Consider the following 22579-nt stretch of genomic DNA (forward strand, 5'->3'; position numbering starts at 1 on the left):
TACCCCGCCTCCTCATATAACCCGCAATTCAAAAAAAAATAAATTTTTAAATACCTGTCGGAGGGCCGCGTGGGTCCAGGCGGGCGGCGGGAGCCGGGTGGTCGCGTGTTAAATCTAGGCCGCGGGCGGGTGGGCGCTTGTTCCAGGCGGGGGCGGGTGGACGCGCGTTAGTTCGAGACGGCCGGCGGGTGGTCGCGTGTTAAATCTAGGCCGGGTCGCACAGGCGCGCATTCATTCACTGCCGGTGGGGGCTGCGGCAGCCCCCACCGGCAGTGAATGAATGCGCGCCGAAAGCAGCTTGTTCCAGGCGGCGGTGGCGGGTGGACGCGCGTTAGTTCGAGGCGGGTGGTCGCGTGTTAAATCTAGGCCGGGTCGCTCAAGGCAATCTAGGCCGGGTCGCTCAAGGCAGTCACATGCCGTGACGTCACGGCATGTGACTGCCTTGAGCATCGAATCGCAGGGGTCGCATTCATTCATCCAGGCGGAGGAGCCGGCTGCTTTCGCCGCTACTGCCTTGAGCGCCGAAAGCAGCCGGCAGCGGCAGCTGAAAGCAGCCGGCTCCTCCGCCTGGATGAATGAATTCATTCACTGCCGGTGGGGGCTGCCCCAGCCCCCACCGGCAGTGAATGAATGCGACCCCTGCGATTCGATGCTCAAGGCAGTCACATGCCGTGACGTCACGGCATGTGACTGCCTTGAGCGACCCGGCCTAGATTGCCTTGAGCGACCCGGCCTAGATTTAACACGCGACCACCCGCCTCGAACTAACGCGCGTCCACCCGCCACCGCCGCCTGGAACAAGCTGCTTTCGGCGCGCATTCATTCACTGCCGGTGGGGGCTGCCCCCATCGGCAGTGAATGAATGCGCGCCTGTGCGACCCGGCCTAGATTTAACACGCGACCACCCGCCGGCCGTCTCGAACTAACGCGCGTCCACCCGCCCCCGCCGCCGCCTGGAACAAGCGCCCACCCGCCTGCGGCCTAGATTTAACACGCGACCAATCAGGAAGCGGCCGGGCGCAGGGATAGGACGGACTCCTCTCAGCTGCAGCCTATTCAGAGTCGGGAAACTTTATTGGTTGTAAAATTTTTTCTGGATAACCCGCCCACGTTTATACCCCGCGGGGGGCATGCGGGGTAGGTAAAAACGCACATTACCCGCGGGTTATATGCGTGGAAATACGGTAAGTGCACTGAAGGAATGCCACTCTCCTATTAGAAAGGAGGGAAGAGGAATGGAAGGGCAGGAGCATGGGGAAAATAAATGAAAAAGTGTGATTAATGGGAAGGCAAAAGGATGAGGGGAACCAAATGAGTGAGGAAGGAAAGGGGAAGCAAGAAAGTTGCAGGGGGAGGGAAGAGGGGAAAGGGTGAGCAGGGAAAACAAAAGGGTAAGAATAGGAAAAACAGCAAAAGGGCAAGAGGGAGGGGATGAGAGAAGGGGAAGAGAAGAAGAAGGAGAAGCAGGGGTAATGAATGGGAGACAGGGTGGGTTGGGGAAGTGAAGAAAATCTGAGACACAGACATGGGGCTGGGTTGAGCAGAGTTGCTTGCCTATAACAGGTGTTCTCCGAGGACAGCAGGGTGTTAGCCCTCACACATGGGTGACATCATCAGATGGAGCCCGATGTGGAAAGCTTATGTCAAAGTTTCTAGAAACTGAGCATGCCCAGCTTGCAGTATACCACACGTCCATGAGGAGTCCCTCTTCAGTCTTGTATCATAGAATTATGACAAAATAAAACAATAAAAAAATTAGGAGAACCCCAACTCCACAGGGTGGTGGAAGGGTTTTGAGAGGCTAGCATCCTGCTGTCCTTGGACAACACCTATTACAGGTAAACAACTCTACTTTCTCTGAGGACTAGGATGGTAGTCCTCACACATGGGTGAATCCCTAGCTACAGGCTGTTCCCCAACACAAAAGGGGATCAACAGACACCTAACCTGGTGCCAACGGGCACAACACTACCGGTGGTGTTGGTAACAGCAGGGGAGACAGCCTGAACCCAAACAATGGGCACTAGATTGGGAGAATTGGGTTTTACACCTCAAAATAGGTTCTGGAGGGCAGACTGTCCGAACCTACTGTCGTGTTGGTGATCCCTATCCAGATAGTAATGTGATGTGAATGTGTTGAGAGAACTCTATGTTGCAGCCTTGCAGATCTCCTCCATGGGAACTGCTTGCAAGTGGGCCACAGACACTGCGATGGCTCTGACAGAATGAATCTTGACATGACCTCCAAGATGCAGTCCTGCATGGGCATATCAGAAGGAAATGCAATCTGCTAGCCAATTGGATATTGTCTGTTTGGCAATGGCAATGCCCAACCTATTCCTATCAAAAGAAATAAAAAGATGGGTAGACTGTCTATGGGCTTCTGTCCGCTCCAGGTAGAAGGCTAAGGCTTGCTTTCAGTCCAAACTGTTCGCCTTGGTGCAAATGGGAACTGGGAAAGAAAATTGGCAGGACGATTGACTGGTTAAGTTGGAAATCCATCACCACCTTAGGCAGGAGCTTAAGGTGCATACATAAGCCCACCCTGTCATGATAACATTTAATATAAGGTGGATAAGTAACCTAAGGCCTGGAGCTCACTGACCCTGAGCACTGAACTGACTGCCACCAAAAATATGACCTTCCAGTTCAGGTACTTCAGATTACAGGTGCACAGTGGTTCACAAGGAGCTTTCATCAACTGAGCCAACACCACACAGAGGTCCCAAGACACAGCGGGAGACCTTAGGAGAGGCTTCAATTGAAGCAGGCCCGCATGTTGTAGGCTGTACAGCCTACAACAATAGGCTGTACAGAGAAGGGCGTACCATCTACACCATGGTGGTATGCGCCAATCGCACTAAGATGGTTTTTAAGCCAGCCTCTGAAAGGTGCAGAAGGTAGTCAAGCAGTTTTTATGTGAGGCAGAAGAACGTATCTAGGGTCTTCTGCTCACACCACACGGAAAACCTCTTCCATTTCAATCCATAGGACTTCCTAGTGGAAGGCCAAAGTCCTAATGCAAGCCACCAGGACCCAAACACATCTTCGGAAAGTTCAAGTGGCTTCAGGATTAACCTCTCCACATCCAGGCTGTGAGCGATAGGGCGTAGAGGTTGGGATGCTGTAGCCTGCCCTGATCTTGCGTGATGAGTCCCCAGACTGATCAGTTTCCGGATGGAGAACTCTTGCAGGAGTGGAAACCAGATCTGTCTCGGGCAATGAGTGGCTATGAGGATCATAGGCCCTCTGTCCTCACGAAGCTTCAAGAGAGTCTTTGCCACTAAGGGAATTGGAGCATATGAATACAGAAGACCCTTGCCCCAATAACAGGCAAGGGCGTCAGAGGCTGGTTTGCCGCCTGATCTGAACAGGAAGCAGAACCGAGGCACCTTCTGGTTGCAGGGGGACTTGAACAGATCTTCATTTGGGGTTTCCCAGAGGCGGAAAATCTGATTCACTACCCCCTGGTAAAGGGACCACTCGTATCGTCTGAAGGCTCGATTTAGCCTGTCCACTATTGTGTTCTCCGTTCCAGTCAGATGCATAACTCTGAACACCATCCCATGGGTCAAGGCCCAGGACCAAATCTGGACTGCTTCCTGACACAGGAGGTACGATCCAGTGTCTCTCTACTTGTTCATAGCACATGGCTACTTGGTTTTCGGTCTGGATCAAGACAATTTTGTTGGACAGCCAATCTCTGAAAGCCCATAGCGCAAACCTGATCGCCTGAAGCTCCAGGAAGTCGATTTGATAAGAACATTCCTGAGCAGACCACAATCCCTGGGTGCCGGGCCCATATACATGAGCTCCCCACCCCAGGGTAGATGCATCCATAGTAAGCACAATTTGAGTAAGGTGACTTTGAAAGGAAATCCCCAATTCCAGACTGGAGAGAATAGGCCACTAGAACAAAGAGTCTTGGAGAGATGCGGTGACTCGGATGCAATCCTGAGGCTCTGAGTGGCTCAGGATCCACTGGGCTCTGCACATGTGTAATCGTGCCAAGGGAGTGATATGGACTTTTGCGGCCATGTGACCCAACAGCTTCAACATGTGCCAAGTTTATATTTGCTGGCTCTGTTACACCTTTGACGAAATGGTCGCCAAAGTGACAGCCAAAGTGACAGCCCTCTGGCACGTCAGAAAGGCTCTGGCTTGAGCAGTCTCTAGCAGGGCTCTGATGAAGTCCAATTGAGGTGATGGACTGAAATGGGACTTTGGGTAGTTGAGAATGAACCCTAGTGACTCCAACACCCAAAAATCCGAGATACTTCCTGTGATGGGGAAGATCTTGATATGGGTGTATGCATCCTTTAAGGTCGAGGGAGCATAGCCAGACCCCTATTTGTAAAAGCGGGATCAAAGTGCCCAGGGAAACTATCTTGAACTTTTTTAGAAACTTGTTCAAGTCCTTCAGGTCTAGGATAAGACAGAGTTCACTCTTCCCTCTAAGGTGTGCACATGTGCGTGCACCCACAGGTCACGAACCTTGCGCACATGGCAAACATAGTGCGCACAAGAAATCCCAATATTATTTGCATTATGGTGGTTTGTAGCACACACATTTGAATGCGACATAAAAACTTGCACAAATAACAGCAACTTTTGTGCTCATAGCCTTTCCAAAATTTGAGAGAACATTGACAGAGTCCTCCTATTTTCTTTGGAATCAGGAAGTACTGGAGTAGAGGGAGGACAGCTCCATCCTGTAGTACCTCCTGATGCCCTACCAGTCCCCAAAATGGGCACGGAAGGCAATTTGGCGGGACACCCAATAGGTTAAATTGGTACCCCTGTCAGACGATGGACAAAACCCATCGCTTTGCAAAGAATTGCAGCCTGCCACTGACCAGAAGGTCCATTGACCTGGGTATGGGCAACTGTCTTATGCTCCTTATGGCCCAGTCAAAACCCCATCCCGGAGTTGACTGAGGAGCTGGCTGGGGTTTGGAAGCTCTCTGCTACCTGGAACGGCTGCGGGAGCTCTGATAATGTGTACAAGATCGAGGAGGCGGAGGATAGTACATCCTTTAGCAAAAGAAAGACTTCCTGGGACCGTGCCTCAATGGCCTCGTGGATGAGGAGGACAGGTCCTGAGTGCTAGTGAAGAGTTGTTGGAAGGTTTCATGGTGGTCCCAGAGCTGGGCCACAGCATCCTTCACTCTATCTCCAAAGAGATTCTTTCCAGTGCATGGCACATCAGCGAGTTATTCCTGTACTTAAGGTCTGAGAACCGAAGCCCGCAGCCATGCCTGTCTGCAAGCACCGATTCCCACTGCAAAGACTTGATGTCATATGTCGCATGGACCTTGTGTTTTCCACACTCCAAGCCCTTGAGCACCAGCAACATGAAGATGTCTTGCTGCTTTTGAGGCAGCTGCTCAGCCACCTACTGCACCTGCTTCTAGATGTCTCGCAAGCATTGGCTCATGTAGAGCTGGTAGGCAGCAATGCAGGCAATAAGCATGGTGCCTTGGAACACTTCCCTCCCAAGAGTGTCCAATGCTCTATGGTTCTTCCCTGGGGGTGCCGAGGAATGGGTCTGAGAATGCCTGGCTCTCCTGAGGGCGGATTTGACCACTACCAATTGGTGGGTCAGCTGACACTTATCGAATCTGGCAGCCTTCTGGATGAGGTAAACTCCATCCGCCTTCTTATTCACGGGAGGCACTTTGTTCCTAAATCCTCAGCGGCAACTCAATAAGGATCTCGTGTACTAGGACTGCAACAATCTCCTCCTTAGGAAGCTCCATAAACTGAAGAATCTCAAGCATTTTGTGCCTGGCATCTTCTTCAGTCAAAACCTGGAACAGGATGGCCTCTGCCATCACCCTGATGAACCTTGTGAAGGTCAAGTCCTCGAGGGGGGACCTCCTTCACTCCTCTGGAGAAGAAAGGTCTGACGGAAGACCATCCGAATCCTTGGAGGAGAAATCCATCTGATATTCCCCCCCCCCCCCCAGGGATCATAGGGACCCCTGGTGCAGGCACCAATGGAATTGGACGGAGGACTATCTGCCTTGGTGTCTCCGCCAGCCTTGGAGGAGCGTCCTCAAAGAAGGAACTGGCAACGACCACCGTATCAGTAAGGGGAGGCCTTGGTGCCCCGCCGGGAACCAATGCCAGCTGGGTCGGTAAGGCACCGATGAATATATTGAGCTTCTCCAGAACCATTACGAGCATGGGTGGCACCGGCTCCAGTGTCTTTGGTGCCGCAGGACATAAGCCCTGCTCGTGCCCACTCCACCGCTAGCTGGGTTTGACGCTCCAGCTCCTTCTCGGATGTTGCCAATGCTAACACCAAATGGGAGGAAGGAAGGGTGGCCAGATCTTCCTCGGAACCGCGAGAGGGATCGGTGACTAGCACCAGGACCGGTGGCGACTGTCGCGGACCCTTGGCATCGATGGAGATTTGGTGCTTCTCTCCACAGGGTCACTTTGGGGGCATCATGGCAAAAGCCGGTGTGTCCCCGTGCCTGGCATTGTGCATCAAAAGTGACCGGTGCCAATGCTTCTTGGTCTTTCCACGTTGCTAAGCCTGGTCTTTCCCCGGTGTCAAGGTCGAGGACAATGGACCCAACATCCTCGGCCTGGAGGAGATCGACAATGGTCAGTCTCCTGTGCCCCTATCCATTGGTGACCTTGACTAAACTGATGGTCCCACAGATGTCAATGGCATGGTATCCATCGGTGCAGTTCCGAGGTCCTCCGATGCTACTGATGTCTTGGACTTCCTCAACCCAAAGAGGTTGTTCATCTTGTCGAGTCAAAGCAGATGTCCCTTCGGGGTCATCTGGGTGCACAGAAGGCAACCCAAGATACCATGCGATGACTCCAAGCAGAGGATGCAAACCTCATGAGGATCAGTAATCAAAATGGTCCTCTGGCACTGGGGCATTGGTGGAAGCCAGATGCGACCATGATGGGTGAAATAAACAGGAAAAAGACAGAACTTTGGCAGCAGGCATTGATGGAAGACAGGCACTGAGGTGCCGCCACCATAGGGGGACCGACAATGAAAGAAAACTTACCCGAATGCCAAAAACCCTGATTGGGATCACTATGGGGAGGCATCGAGAGGGACCTGGCGATGGACTTTAGAAGAAAGAAGCGAAAAACTGCAAAAAAGAGATGTTTTCCACGAGGTAAAAAGCCGAAAGTTTTAGAACTCAATCCAATCACAAAGCTGACAGCTCTGTGGTAAAAAAGAGACTGAAGAAGGACCCCGCGAGGTCATGTGGTATAGAGCATGCTCAGAGTGCCTAGTCAAACTTTGATATAAGTTTTCCACATCGGGCTCCATCTGATGTCACTCATGTGTGAGGACTACCATCCTGCTTGTCCTCGGAGAATGGAGTGAAAGGAGGGCAGTGAGAGATTTGGAATACCGAAGGAGAAGGAAAGTATTTGGCTGCAGCAGCTGATTGTATTGCAATGTCTGCAGAGTCCAAGAAAAAGATGGGATCTACACTATACTGGAAGACTTTTGGCACTGACCAGTCATCGAGTCTCTGTATACTGACAAGCCATGGCACTGGTCCTTTACACAAACGTTTTATACCACTGTAAGAGGGGGCATTATGAACTCAGGGTGAGGTTTGGGGGGTGGGATAGGTTTTGGGGAGCAGTTTTACATGCACAGTCATAGGTACAAAGAGCACAGTTGCCATCAGTGAAGATTTACTGTTATCTGGAGAGATGAAAGGTAAAAGAAGAGTAGATCTGTACAATATTCTTTCTACCTAGTTTGATGTACTGTCTACCTAGCTGCAATCAATCTAGGTAGAGCGTGCATCTCTCTCCCCCCCCCCCGCCCCGAATTGCAATAAAAACCTTTTGGGTTGATAATGCGCCTTCGTGAGATGTGAAAATAACATGTATTTATTTATTTATTTGACACTTTTTTATACCGACATTCGAAGGACATCACATCAGTTTACATGGAACAAATTTGGGAAAGAGAAATACAAAGAACTCAGTAACTTTACAGAGATAATAACAGAATAAAAGGAGGAAATACAGAACAAATCTAGATAAAGAGCAAGGGTGTGAGGAATTAGGACGGGTTACCCTGGAAAACTTGATACGAATATACTCTTACTCATATATACAAGTTGGTGCCGGGGAGGAGAGGGCGTGCAAGGTAACTGGGGGGAGGGAATTATGGAAAGGCCTATTTGAAGAGCTAGGTTTTAAGTTTTTTTTAAAATTTTTGTGAGCAAGGCTCCAATGGCAGTTCAGGAGGCATGCAATTCCAGTTAGTGGGTCCTGCGATAGTTAGTGCTCTCTCTTTTGTAGCAATAAGACGGGTAGGTTTTGAGGCGGGTATGTGCAAAGTACCATTGTAGGCAGATATGGTGGGTCTGATGGGTATATGATAATGTAGGGAGTTGTTGAGCCAATGTACATCTCGGTTGTGTATTGTCTTGTGTAGGATAGTGAGGCATTTGGAGCAGATTCTGAAAGGGATTGGGAGCCAGTGGAGGTCTTTTAGGATGGGGTAATATGGTCTGTTCTGCGTGTGTTGGTGAGTATTCTGGCTGCGGCATTTTGTAGCATCTGGAGGAGTTTGATGGTGGATGCGGGGAGGCCTAGAAGGTGGGAGTTACAATAATCTAATTTGGAGAATATTAAGGCTTGAAGGACTGTGCGAAAGTCGTTAAAGTGGAGCAGAGGTTTAAGTTTTTTTAAGACGTGAAGTTTGTGGTAGCATTCCTTCATAGTGGTATTTATGAATTGTTTAAGGTTCAATTGTCTGTCTAGGATGACTCCTAGGTCTCGAACTTGTTGAGCAATAGGAATTGAGGGGGGGAAGGGTGTTAATGTTTGTGGTGGTTGAAGTGTTGGGGTTGTGAGAGATGAGGATTTCGGTTTTAGATGTGTTAAGGGCGAAGTCGAGATTGGATAGGAGGAGGGTGATAGATTTGAGGCAGGTTTTCCAGAACTCAAGGGATTTGGAGATGGATTCTGTAATGGGGATAAGGATTTGGACGTCGTCCACGTAGATGAAGTGGGTAAGTCCTAAACTGGATAGGAGTTGGCATAGGGGTAGCATATATATATTGAAAAGGGTGAGGAGAGGGAGGACACTTGGGGAACGCCCAAGTTAGGTTGATGGGTTTAGATTCATTGGTTCCAAATTTGACTATATAGTGTCTATTGTTGAGGTATGATTCAAGCCATCGGAGGGCATTGCAAGTGATGCCAATTTCAGTGAGGCGGTTTAGGAGGATCTCATGGCTGATAGTGTCAAAGGCGGAGGAGATATCTAGCATGGCAAGAATGCAGGAATGCCCTTTGTCAATACCTTTAAGGATCGTATCGGTGAGGGAGATTAGGAGAGTTTCTGTGTTGAAAAATTTGTGGAAGCCGAATTGAGAAGGGTATAAGATATTGTTTTTCTCTAGGTGATTGGAGAGTTGGATGTTTATTATTTTTTCCATGATTTTAGTTAGGAAGGGTAGGTTAGAGATGGGTCGGTAGTCGGCAAGTTCAGAGGGGTTGAGATTAGGTTATTTGAGGATGGGTTTTACGATGGCTTGTTTTAGGGATGCGGGGACACTACCAAAGGTGATGGAGCAGTTGATTAAATCGGCTATTGGTTTGGAGATTAGGTTAGGAGTCGTTAGGGGATGTTTGGTGGGGATAGTGTTGGTGAGGTGTGATGCAGGTTTAATTTTTTTGAAGATGGTTTCTATTTCGGAGGAGGATGTAGTTTCGAAGGAGTGTAGGATCACATGCAAAATGTTAGGATGTTGATGGGGGAGGTGGTGGGGGGGGGAAGCTTGATGCAAGCTTAGAGATTTTGTCATGGAAAAAGCGGGTGAGGTCATCACACATGGTCTTATTGTTGTCTGCATTGGGTGGGGGGGGTAGTTTTGGTAAGGTCAGATACAAAGGAAAAGAGGGCTTTGGCATTGAATTGAATGTTATGTATTCTTAGGGCGAAGAAGTCACGTTTGCTATTGTCAATAGTGGTTCTGTAGAGGGCACGTGTAGATTTGTATGAGGCCTGATGTGAGGGGGAGGGGTCATGCACCATTTCTTTTCTAATTTTCGTAGGTTGCATTTGAGTGTTTTTAGTTCAGGTGTATACCATGGTTTTTTGGAGTTGTGGGAGGTATGGAGTACTTTAGTTGATAGGGGGCAGATATTGTTGGCGATTTTGTTGGTAGTATTGTTCCAGTTGGAGAGGGCAGATTCAGGGTTGGAAAGATCGAGATCATTGAATGCATCAGTGAGAGAGAGGATTAGGTCGTCTTTGGAGCAGGGTTTTCTGAATTGGAAAGTTGTTGAATGTGAGGTTTGGAGGGTGGAGGATTTAGTTATGGCGAGGTTGGTTTTGATGAGGAAGTGATCGGACCAGGGGATGTGGGTGCATTTCGGTGTTTCAGGGTGGAGGAAGTGGGAGTTAATGAAGATGAGATCTAAAGTGTGGCCTGCTTTGTGTGTAGGTGTGGTTATGGTTTGCATAAAGCCCATGGCAGTCATCGTAGCTAAAAATGCTTCACATGAAGAGGAGGGGCGTTGGCGTCTACGTGGAGGCAAAAAGCCTATCAAGTTTATGCTCACAGCAACCCAATCCTTAAAGGGAACATTGGCTAAGTCCATCCCTTGCTTAAAATAATCACCTAATATCTACTAACAGCAGTGAAAATAAAATGTGTATGAAAAAAATATTTCTGCATGCAAGTGAAATTAATAAAGAGCAAACTTTTGTTAAAATAGAAATGAAGAAGTAATGACCATAATGCCATAAAAGTCAGTGATGAGAAGTACCATCATTTTCACAGCAAGAATTAAAGTTACATAAGACAGACACTCCCCAAAACAAAATAGAAAAGCCACAAAATATAAATAGAAATGTGCCAACAAAAACTGAACTGGAAACCACAAGCCCGATTGTATCATGTAATGCAACAATGGAAAAACGGAATCATCATCATTCTCACAAAACATCAAGTAATAAAATCAACACACAAAACATTCATAATATTAAAATCATAATAATAAAAAGAATAAATGTTAAAACAGCTGACAAACATCCAATAATTTAAAAAGATTTGTTATAAATTTCCCAAAACACTAATAAAATAGTTCAAAACAGCAGAAATACCAAAATTTAAATTAAAAGGATTTTAAAAACTCCTGTTCTCCATACCTGGAATCTTTTGATTTCTAATCACCCTGAGATTGTTGTGGATTGGGGGAGAGGGCTTCACAAACTTTATCTTCTTTCTTACACATACAATAGCACATTCATTCTCTCAAACACTCCCTCTCACATATACAGGCTCTCTCCTCCTCACAGAAACATTATGTGTGTGTGTGTGTGCCTGTGAGAAACTGTATGTGACACATAGGGGCAGATTTTCAAAGGGTTACGCTCATAACATACGCGCGTAACCCCCAAAAAGCTGCCCCAAGCTGCCCCTGCGCGAGCCGAGCCTATCTTGCATAGGCTCGGCGGCGCATGCAAGTCTCGGGATGCGCGTAAGTCCCGGTGCTTCAAAAAAGGGGCGTTCCGGGGGCGGGATCGAGGCCTCCGGCACAACCACTGTGCCGGGGGATGGCACGCCAGTAGCCAGCCGGCGCGTGCAAGTTACGCTTGCCCAGAGGCAGGTGTAACTTTCCTGATAAAGGTAAGTTGGGGGTTTTAGATAGGGCGCGAGTTAGATAGGGGGAGGGAGGGGAAGGTGCGGGGGGGGGGGGGGGCGGAGGGAACGGAGGAAGGTTGCACGGCTCGGTGCGCACACGTTGCACAATTGTGCACCCCCTTGCGCGCGCTGACCCTGGATTTTATAACATGCGCGCTGCAGCGCATGCATGTTATAAAATCGGGCGTAGATTTGTTCGCGCCAGGTTGCGCGAACAAATCTAAGCCCATGCACAGGTTGAAAGATATGCCCCTCAGACTTTCACAGGCATGCACGCTCAATTGGGCACATAAACACAGGCACGCACACAAGCAGGCTCCCAATCTCTCTCTCTCTCTCACAGGCACACAATAAGCAGGCTCCCAACCTCTCTCTCTCACACAGGCACACACACACAAGCAGGCTCCCAATATCTCTCTCTCACACACACAGGCACACACACATACAGGTCTCCCGGCCCTGCCCTGCCCGGCCTCTTTCATCTTTGAGCACGATCAGGATGGGCTCCGCTCACAGCCTTTTCGAGAATTTTTGTTTCACTTCAGCTGCGAGAGGGTGGGCTCCATGCGTGGCCTCTCTGGGCCTTTTTTTTTTCTTTTGCCATGAGCAGAATGAGCTCCACTTGCGGCCCAGCCAGGCCTTTTTATTCTTTGGCCATGAGCTGGATGAGTTCTGCTCTCCGCCCCACAAGGCCTTTTTTTCCTTCTTTGAACCGTGAGTGGGATGAGCAACGCACGTGGCCTCTCCGGGCCTTTTTTTTTCCTTCTTTGGCTGCAAACAGGATGGGCTCCATTTGCAGCCTTTCCGGATCTTTTTCGTCGGCCTTGAGCAGGTGGAGTCCCGCTGGTTTGTGGGGTGGCGGTAGCAGGAGTCGCATTTAGCCAAACATCATCTCCTAATGCTGCCAGGCTGGTCTTATGATAAGAGCTACGAGACTTGCCCACGGCAGCAGATGATGTTTGGTTAAACGTGACTCTTGCTGCAGAGGGAGTGGGGTTACGGTAGGGAGGTGTATCACTATTGATCGGATCGGGCTGACTGTTCACCGAATTCCTTGAAGGCCCTGACCACATGCCACCTCAAGCAAGGTAGCAAAACTACAGTTGGGGAAAGGAGGGAGGAAGGGAGACCACGGAACAGTAGGGCTCTTCTAGTGGCACACGAGTGTGCCATGGCACAGTGGTTAAGAAGCTCTACTATATAATATTGTATGAGGTGGTTTACAAGTTGAATGGGAGGCAACAAAATGTATTGATAAAGGGAATTCACTCTGAGGAAGGGGGCATTATTAGCGGTGGCCACTGGATTGGTCCTTGCACCAGTTTTTTTCAATGTTTTCATGAAAGACATTGCAAAAGCAATGTCGGCAAAGGTTTGGATTTTTGTCGATGATACCAAAATCTGTAATAGGATGTTGACAGCCAGGAAGGTGTGGAAAACATGGAAGGATTTAGTGAAGCTTGAGGAATGGTCTAGGGTCTGGCAGCTAAAATTTTATGCTAAAAATGCAGTTATGCATTTTAGATGCAATGATTCAAAGGATAAGTACAGTATAGGGGATGACATTCTCCTAAGAATGAAAGAACAGTGGGATTTGGGGGTAATCGTATCTTATGGTCAGAGGTAAATAAAGTGACAGCAAAAGCTAGAAAGATGCTTGACTGCATAGAGAGAGAAATGGTCAGCAGTAAAAGGGAGGTGATATTGCCCTTGTATAAGACCTCATTTGGAATACCATGTACAATTCTGGAGTCCGTACCTTCAAAAGGATATAAATAGGATGGAGTCGGTCCAGATGTTGGCTGCTAAAATACTCAGAGATCTTTGTTCTAAAGCATATAAGGACAGACTTAAGGATCTAAACATGTATAACCCTAGAGGAGAGGCATGATAGGGAAGATACGATAGAGACATTTAAATACCTCCAAGGTTTCCATGCACAGGAGGTGAACCTCTTTCAACAGAAAGGAGGCTCCAGAACAAGAGATCATGGGATGAGGGTGAAAGGGGGTAGACTCAAGAGTAATCTAATGACATATTTCTTAACAGAGATGGTTGCAAATGCATGGAACAACCTCCTCATGGAGGTGGTAGAGACAAGAACAGTATCTGAAATCAAGAAAGCATGGGATAAACACAGGGGATGTAAAAAGAGTGGTAGAGATTGTAAAGCTGAATTGGTTGGTATAACTAGACAGAATAGATAGGCTGTACGGTTTTTTTCCCCCATCATGTTTTATGTTTCTAAACTGTTAGCTGGATAAGTGAGGGGCAGGATGTGAACATTCCAAGGTGGAATTTCTTATCCAGCTAATTTAAGAGACTCATTTACTAAGCATTTTTCTCATACACACAGAATGGGAGTAAATCACTCTCTTAGCTAGATAAGTGCAGATATTCGGCCTTATCTGGCTTAGTCAGCAGGATACATCTATTTGGCTGTCCTATAGTTAGCCAAATATGCTTATTGGGCTTACTAAAAGATAGCCGAGCATATTCAGTGGTGTAGTCTTGCTGTTGCATATCTCGACCAAGTTAACTGGAATATTGGCCTCTGTATTTGTTTTTTTAATGCAATGAGAGAGGAGAAATCAAAATCAGCTAAATTTCACAATTATGAAAGATTTTCATAAATCATAATTTCTTAAATTTTCACAAAACATTATTAATGTGTTATTATTAGCCAACACACAGCTCTAGTCAAACCATACTGGATACCCAAAACAAGAAAAAGAAAATGCAGCATTGTATAAACTGCAAAATTAAATGGACAAAAAGATTTTGAGATTATATTCATAGACAAGGTTTCACTGGACTCGCAACTACCCTGAAATTCTGTTTACCTGATAGTTTTAACGGCTTCTTCATCTTTCTCTCCATCAAGATCAGAAGGGTCCATAAAAAAGATTTTGTCCTCTGGAGGAGAGGGCTCTTCTTCATCATCCAGGCCCCGACTGCCATCACTGCTCATGTTACTGCTATCCACTTCCATGGGTACGTCTAAGTCTGGGCCTGGACTTGCAGGCTCTAGCAAAAGAGAAGTCTGAATTGAACGTCAAGCCACTAGCACAGAAGAAACACATGCACAACCAACAATTTAAAAAAAAATTATTTAAAAGTTTCAGTTAAAAAATTATTCAAAACTCTTTTCTGACTGAAAATAAATTAGCACTGCTAGTTGCTACAAGTTTTTTTTTTTCTTGCTCACTGAATTTCTGTGTCTAGTGACTAAATGAAATTACTTTGTGTTCCAGTTTACAACTGACAGGTGGACAATTAAATATTTTATTCCACTCATGCATCTCTGAAAGGGCTCTCTTCTTAATCTTTTTCCATCTGTCTATTATCAGGATGCCATTGTATGTGATCCATTATTATCATTCCATTTTATAGCATGTTTTATAAAATAAAAGCGCTCTTGTTTTCAGTTTGTCTGCCCGTCACGCTGATGTTGTAGATGGAGAGTGGCAGAAGGCAAGCAGACAAAATGCTTTACAGCCACAGTGGGGGAAGACAACAAAATAATATGACAAGGAGAGAGTGAAAAAGAATGGAGATGAAATACAGTAGGGCAGAAAGAAAGAAAGCCTGAATACTAGACTGCACAACAATTTTGATGATGGTAATGCACAAAAAGGGGAGAAAAAAAATGTTTTTACTTGAGAATTGAAAATAGAGAGAATCAGTCACCTGAAAGGAAGAGAGGGAGTCTGTTCTAGAAGCAAAGGAAGAAAAGGCTCTTCCAACAACAGTGGCAAAGTTGAAGAATGGAGTAATAAGGAAGCAGGAGCCAGAGGAGCAGAAGGGGGGAGCAGTGAGTGATGACGTTGGGTAGGTATGCAGGAACAAGTCCATGGAGAAACTGGAAGACCAGTAGGAAAATTCTGTATTGGATCCTGAAAGAGACAGGGAGTCAGTGAAGTTTTCTGGGAATAAAACAACATGTAAGCAGAATGAACAAACTTACCAACTCTATAATAAATACTACTACTATGTATAAATAAAACAGATCCTTTAGGGCTGGATGATTTAGGTCAGATTAGATCCAAGCACCTTCCAAAATCATGGAAGTCTGGTTTATCTGAGGTGATCTGCAATGCTTCTGATCCCAAAAAACATGGTTCTGATTAAATTCAAGCCCCCTTAGCCAGCTTGCAAACACATAGGTCAAATGCAGCCTATCTTGATAGCCAGTCACATTCTAGCTTTCTATCCGGTGCTCAAAATTCTTCAGCAGTTGTAAGAGCACAGACTTATAAACAAGGAGTTCAGCTGTGCTGTCCTTCGGCAGTAGACCAGGCCTACCACAGTTTATTGGCAAGGCCTAGCAAGCATTTATCAACTTAATATCAGAAAAAGCGGTGAATGGGCTCCCAGGAAGCCCAGGTTAAATTGATTTATGAAAAGAGCAAGTTACCCAGGTAACTTAACTCAGGTACTGAGTGGCACTTAGCCAGAGAAGTCTGCTGATGAATTTACCTGTCTAAAGCTACCCAGCTAGTTATCCAGGTACCTTTAGGACAACTCTCAACCAGACTTACCTGGTTAAGTTTATCGTTCTGGTGAATATTGGTGTGAGCTTGATACATTCTAGCCACATCCCCCAGAGCACTCCCAGCTCCACCTCTGTTTATCTGGGTACATTTTAGCCAGATAATTACTTACCCAGATATAATTTTGCCAGTAGAAGGATAGAAATTCAAATCTCAGGGTTTGTCCGGCTAATTTAAAAGGTTAGCCTCATTATGTCCTCACCGAGTGAAGCAGAGTTAAAGCAAGCAACTGGCAGCAATTAGACCAATTTGGTAGTAATTTGGCACCATAAGCCTGCAGAAGAGGGCCAACAACATTGCAAAAGCTGAAGAAACTGCAGCAACTGCTATTTCCATCAATGACGTAGCATATGCCATAAAAATAATGACAAAAGCAACGCACAAAAATTAATTATAGGGTGCAAAATTCATCCTCAACAGTGCTGGTATTGTTTCCTAAATATAAATATAACATGACATAAAACCTATTAAAGCAAATATGATATTATACAATCTACCTCAGGGGAAATTGTATGATTTTTACAGAAAGCAAGTTTGCTTACCTGTAAATAGGGTTCTCCACAGACAGCAGGATGAAATAGCCATGACATATGGGTGATGCCAAAGCTCATCAAAGTTTCTACTGAGCATATATGGTGGCTCCCACATGCATGCCTCTTTACAAGTCCCCCAATCTATTTCAGGGCTTAAGCTTTAGCAAGGTAGTCAACTCTCCAGAGAGGTGGGTGGGAAATAAGCATGGCTTATTCATCTTGCAATCTATGCAGAACTCTATTTACAGGTATGCAAACTTGCTTTCTCTGTGAACATGCAGGGATGAATTAGCCATGACAGGCGGGAAATCCCAAATTGAGATTTACACAGCAGAACAATACTAAACAAGCAACCCGACCTCACTGGTAGAGAGTGGACTACTGAGAGAAAAGGCAGCACAAAACTGCTTGTCCAGAACTACTGTCCAGACAGTAGTGGGATGTGAAGATGTGAACAGACAACTAAGTTGCAGCTTTGAAATAGACCTAAGGTGAGCCACTGAAACAAGCTGCCATGAACTTCAGTTGACGAGCCTTGACAGTGTGTGTAAAATCTGTAAGCCAGTCAGCACATAACAGTGTGTGCAATATAGTCCATTACTCAATTTGATTGTTCTCTTGACCACTGCCTTTCCGAGAATATTAGGATCAAAAGAAATAAACAGTTAAGAAGTCTGCAAATGAAGCTGAGTCCTTCTTAGATAGTAGCAAGGGCTCTCTTAACAGTCGAAAGAGTGAAGACCTTCTCACCTTTATGCGCATGACACCCTGGAAAAAAGATAGGAAGAAAAATGGTTTGATTGATGTGAAGACGATATCACTTTTGGAAGAAACTTAGGGCAAGTATACAGAACCATCCTGTTGTGGAAGAACTGGAATTATGGTGAATAAGAGACCAGTGCTTGTAATTCATTGACTCTCTCAGCAGACATGGCAACTACCAAAATCACCACTTTCCATGTGAGGAACTTCAGAGGTTCAAATGGAAACTTCATAAGCTGAGCTAAGATGACATTATGATCCCAAAGCACAAAAGATTTAGTGACACTTGGTTTCAAATGCCACAGTCCCTTCATTAATTTGGAGATTGGTGCTCCTTCCACCTGGTGATGGGAAGTTGGATTTTTAAGTTCATTAAAAACCAGGTCAAGGTTTTACCTGTGGTTGTTGAGCACCTTCGGTGGATGCTTTTCTCTTTGGCGATCACTGGCAGGAAGGTATTGCAGGACAGTAGTGGTCCGATGACTCTGGTAAGAGAGGAAGGGGCCTCTCTGAAAAAACACTCGTCTATACGAGAAGTATTGATGTCTGGAGAACTGAGGCTGGTCTCTTACTCCAGCCAACATAAATTGAATAGTAGGTTGATGCTCCTTGATCTGAGCTACTCATGTAGTTTTGCTTTCATTATTGCTAAAAACTCAATGAATTAAAATTACCTGTGAGGTTTGCAGGATCCCACAAAGACAGAGTGCCTCCTTAAGTTAGTTTTTTATCTGGTCTTCTAAAAACACCCAGGATGGGCCACAGTAGGACATAAACACATTCCAAATCAATTTAAAACATACACAGGTTACAAACAATCCATAAAATGCAGCCCAGACTGAATACATCCCTCATGAGAACAACTTGTGAGGGAGAATTTGGAAGGATAATTCCTTTGTCAAATTGGAATGGAAAAACCACAACAGGGATTCTCTAACTTACTCCAAACACACATGGAAACCTGACAGCTTGTTTCCACTGAGCCTTCAAGGTCCATTGGGCCTGCTTAAGGTGGATACTACCATAAGAGTTAATTAAGCTTAAGTTGGAGACTACCATTAAAACAGTTATTCTTAACATAGTTGAAGTCAATGTCTGCAGCCACATTGTCATTGGCGTTGTTTAAGAACATAAGATATGCCATACTGGATCAGACCAAGGGTCCATCAAGCCCAGTATCCTGTCTCCAATAGTGGCCAATTCAAGAGTATTTGCCAAGTTTGGTAGCAACGCCGAGTCCCTCCTCAACCTGGCCCCCCCACAGGTGGCGCTGACCCGATTGTTCTGTTTCCCCTCGTGCCTTGATGATATCACACTGCCAACTGCTTCGGCGTCGGGAGGAGCCTGTATAGAGCCAGCAAACCATAGAGCTGGTAGCTGGTCTGCTAGGGGAGCTGAATTCCTGCCTGTTTCTTCTTCTCCTGCCCTTTAACAGCTGGGACTGTTTTCAAAGAGGTAACATTTACTCCTTTGATTAACCCCCTAGCATTTCACTGAACATAATCTGGGAAGCTAGCTAATCTTTCTAACCAGATTTCCCGGTTTGTTTTACAACAGCGTGAGCTGACTAATTAATTTCAAGCCTCTCAGTCTCAATTACTCGAAATTAATTTGTAAGTGGACTCTTGGGAGACCAAAGGGTTGCCTTGCAAAATTCTGTTGAAATTATCTCAGTTGGTCATCTGTTCCTGCAGAAAAAGCTGGAAAATCTAGAAAATGTTGTATGTCATTGAAATATCAGGATTATTAATTTTCCTAAACAAAAAAAGGTTTACTACTCCTGTTGAAATGTTACGCAGATATTTTATGGAAATTTTATCTATCAAGGAAAGTCTGCTTCCACCTATTTCTAAAGCCTATCATCTCCCTGTGAATTTGAAAGTTCCTCAACCGAGTGATATTCCTGCCTGTGCTGGTCTTGTTGATTCTTCTCATCTTTCTTCTTTTCTTGAAAGTTCAATGGATGAAGCTGTTGTGCCTTCCACCTTACTTGTCACCTTTGCCTTGGACTCTGACCGGGAATTTATTTTGAAATTGGTTTTTCATAAGAGAGATATTGCTTTTTTAGGGCTTAAGATTCATATGTTCCCAGATGTTGTTATACCTGTCTGTTGCAGATGGCTGCGACCGTGCGTACTCACTGCTTGCAGCATGCTCCTGCCCTCCCCAGGTCTGCTTGCTATGCGGGCCTGCCTTCACCGCTGCGCTTCTTGGGCCTTCTCACGGCAACATGGACGCCACTACATCCTACATCGATGTCGGGCCTTCCTAGGCACGGGCGCGGCAAAGGCCCTGCCTTTGAAGCCTCTTCGGCGGGAACCTCGGGGCGTCCCTGATTGATGATGTCATCGGACTCCTGTACTTAAGCTCCACCTTCGCCCCCAGCAAGCCGACTTGGCAACAAGTTCCCTACGAGTTCTCTACTCTTGCCTCGTGTTCCTGAGACACCGCTCCTGCCTAGCTTGGGACCCTGTCTGGAACCTGCTCCTCGGGGGTCAGTGTGCACTCCTACGGGGACTTGCTCTCCTGGCCTATCACGCTCCTCGGGCTGGCTTTGCGCCTCTTGGGTCCTATCCAGCTACCTGCTCCTACCTTGGGTCTCCCTTGGAACTATTGCGGCAACTCATGAGTTTCATGGCTAGCCTTCTCTGCTCCTTGGGGTTGTGCCTGTGTTCAGTAAAGACTGTTCCCGTTCTCCCACTCCTTGGGCCGCACTCCCCACTCTGGAGACTACATTGAACTCCCCTGCTCCTCGGGGCCTGCTTCAGGGTATATCACTACTGTCAGCTGTCCCGCTCTTTGGGCCTGCTTCTCTACTGCTCAGCCGGTTCTCCTCCGACCTCCGGGTATCTGTCCATGTAAGCTGCTGAGACCGAGCTTGGGCTTCCCTGCCTTGTGGGATGGCCTGCGCCTTCTAGTCTACGCCCATCACACTGCAGCTTCGCCCCTCGGGTCATCTTCCCGGAGAACCTTCTGCAAGGCTATTCCTGCGCCTACTGCTCTGCAGCCTGCCTGGCGCCCCTCGCTCTCCAGGGTCTTACTCCAAGGACGGCTTACAGCCTACCACCCTACAGGGGTCACCTCCTGGTCTCTGGGGATCTCCCCACTACTGTGCTCAGAGTCTCCTACTATGCTTATACCTCATCTCCTGACGGTGCGGACCCATGGGGCTTCTCCTCGTGGGCTGTAACAACTCGCACCTTGGGCCAAGGGTCCACACACCCACAAATCATAACAGATGTCTCTAAAGTAACCCAGACTAAGAGGAAATGATTTTTGTTGATGTGTCCTGCTGTCTTGAATTTGGGGGCTTTTTTTTTTTTTTTTGCTTTATTTTCCTTGTAAATGTGTTAAGTTCCAGGGGGTTAAATGTCTTTGACCCTTCCCAGCTAAATGTTTTCCTTAATGATAAAAATCAGACAGGATATTATACCCTCAACTTCTAGCCCGTAACTCCTGTGATTTTTCTGGCACTCTTTACATTTGAAGATTCTTGCCCTTAGCAATGCTTGGCTTTTTTCCTTGTAATTTTTTCTTCTCCTCTTATTTGCATTTGGATCTCTCCTTATTTGTGGTCTGACAGTGTACTATTGAGATCTTATATTTCCTATTATTTTATTTCCTTATTTTGTTTAATCTGATCTCTATTGTTCCATTTCTGGTCAAGTTGTATTAACAGATTTAAAAATTAGTTTAAAAAAAAAAAGGTACTTGGCAAGTATCCAAACATTAAATAAATCTTTGTGGGAAACTAGGCCAAGGACTTAGTCTTATTTTGCATCTCTCCAATGAATTCCAATTAAGATGATGGACTTGGATGAGACTTGGGTAGTTGATGACAAATCCTAACAATTGCAACATCAGTATGGTGACTCAGATTGATTCATTTACTCTTGACTGAGATGTGTTCTTGGTCAGTTGGGATACAGTAGTGAAGACAGTCTGAAGCATGGAATGGTAGTTATTAATGAGATCCACCACTTCCTTCATTTGATCTCCAAAGAGAATGTCTTCATTGCACAGCACTTTAGCAAGGTCATTCCTACATGTCTTCATGAAAAAGTCTAAAGCTCACACCCATGACAGTTTGAAGGCATCAATGGCCATTGCAGAGGCTCTAGATGCTATATCGAAAAAAACATGTAGACAGATTTCAAAGGGATCTAGGCACCCAACCATGGAGTTAGGTGTCCAGAATCCTGTGTTTGAAAAGTACCCTAAGCAGAACACTTAAATAAAGCCACATTTTGAAACCATGCAGATATATTTAGCAGCTGTTAAAGCAGATGTTCCCAGGAGCATGTTTGTTTTGGGGGAGAAAAAAGTGAGTTTGCTTACTGTAAATGGTGTTTTCCGTAGATAGCAGGGTGAATTAGCCATGCTGCCTGGGAATGTCCTCCAGGTGGTGGAGCTCCTCGGAACACACAGAGCTCCACTCTGAGTGCCTGGGTGTATCCTCTCCCATGTGGCTCTCAGCTTGCCTCAGTCTGTTATCCAAGCTTATACTGCACAGTTAGGAGACTTTCCGGAGAGGCGGGTGGGTTAGCATGGCTAATTCAACCTGCTATCTACGGAAAACACCATTTACGGTAAGCAAACTTGCTTTTTTCCCCCGCAGATAAGCAGGCTGAATTAGCCATGCTGCCTGGGAGTCCCCAGCTGGAAGGTTGAGCGCCACATGGTCTCTGGAAGTGGTGCGCAATCCATAAGAACATAAGAAAATGCCAGACTGGGTCAGACCAAGGGTCCATCAAGCCCAGCATCCTGTTTCCAACAGTGGCCAATCCAGGCCATAAGAACCTGGCAAGTACCCAAAAACTAAGTCTATTCCATGTTACCATTGCTAATGGCAGTGGCTATTCTCTAAGTGAACTAGCAGGTAATGGAGTTCTCCTCCAAGAACTTATCCAATCCTCCAAGAACTTATCCAATCCTTTTTTAAACACAGCTGTACTAACTGCACTAACCACATCCTCTGGCAACAAATTCCAGAGTTTAATTGTGCGTTGAGTAAAAAAGAACTTTCTCCGATTAGTTTTAAATGTGCCCCATGCTAACTTCATGGAGT

The 22579-nt window shown here is 46.3% G+C and overlaps 1 protein-coding gene across 1 annotated transcript in view; it reads right to left on the reverse strand.

The window, feature by feature from the left end:
• PRKD3 (protein kinase D3) overlaps positions 1 to 22579 on the reverse strand; it is a 218111-nt gene that overhangs the window by 98100 nt on the left and 97432 nt on the right. The window contains 1 exon segment of the mRNA XM_029594096.1: positions 14507 to 14690. Within this exon segment, the coding sequence (XP_029449956.1) occupies positions 14507 to 14690 (184 nt within the window).

Source organism: Rhinatrema bivittatum, chromosome 3 (genome assembly GCF_901001135.1).
Source record: "Rhinatrema bivittatum chromosome 3, aRhiBiv1.1, whole genome shotgun sequence".
In the NCBI taxonomy this organism is placed as follows: domain Eukaryota; kingdom Metazoa; phylum Chordata; class Amphibia; order Gymnophiona; family Rhinatrematidae; genus Rhinatrema; species Rhinatrema bivittatum.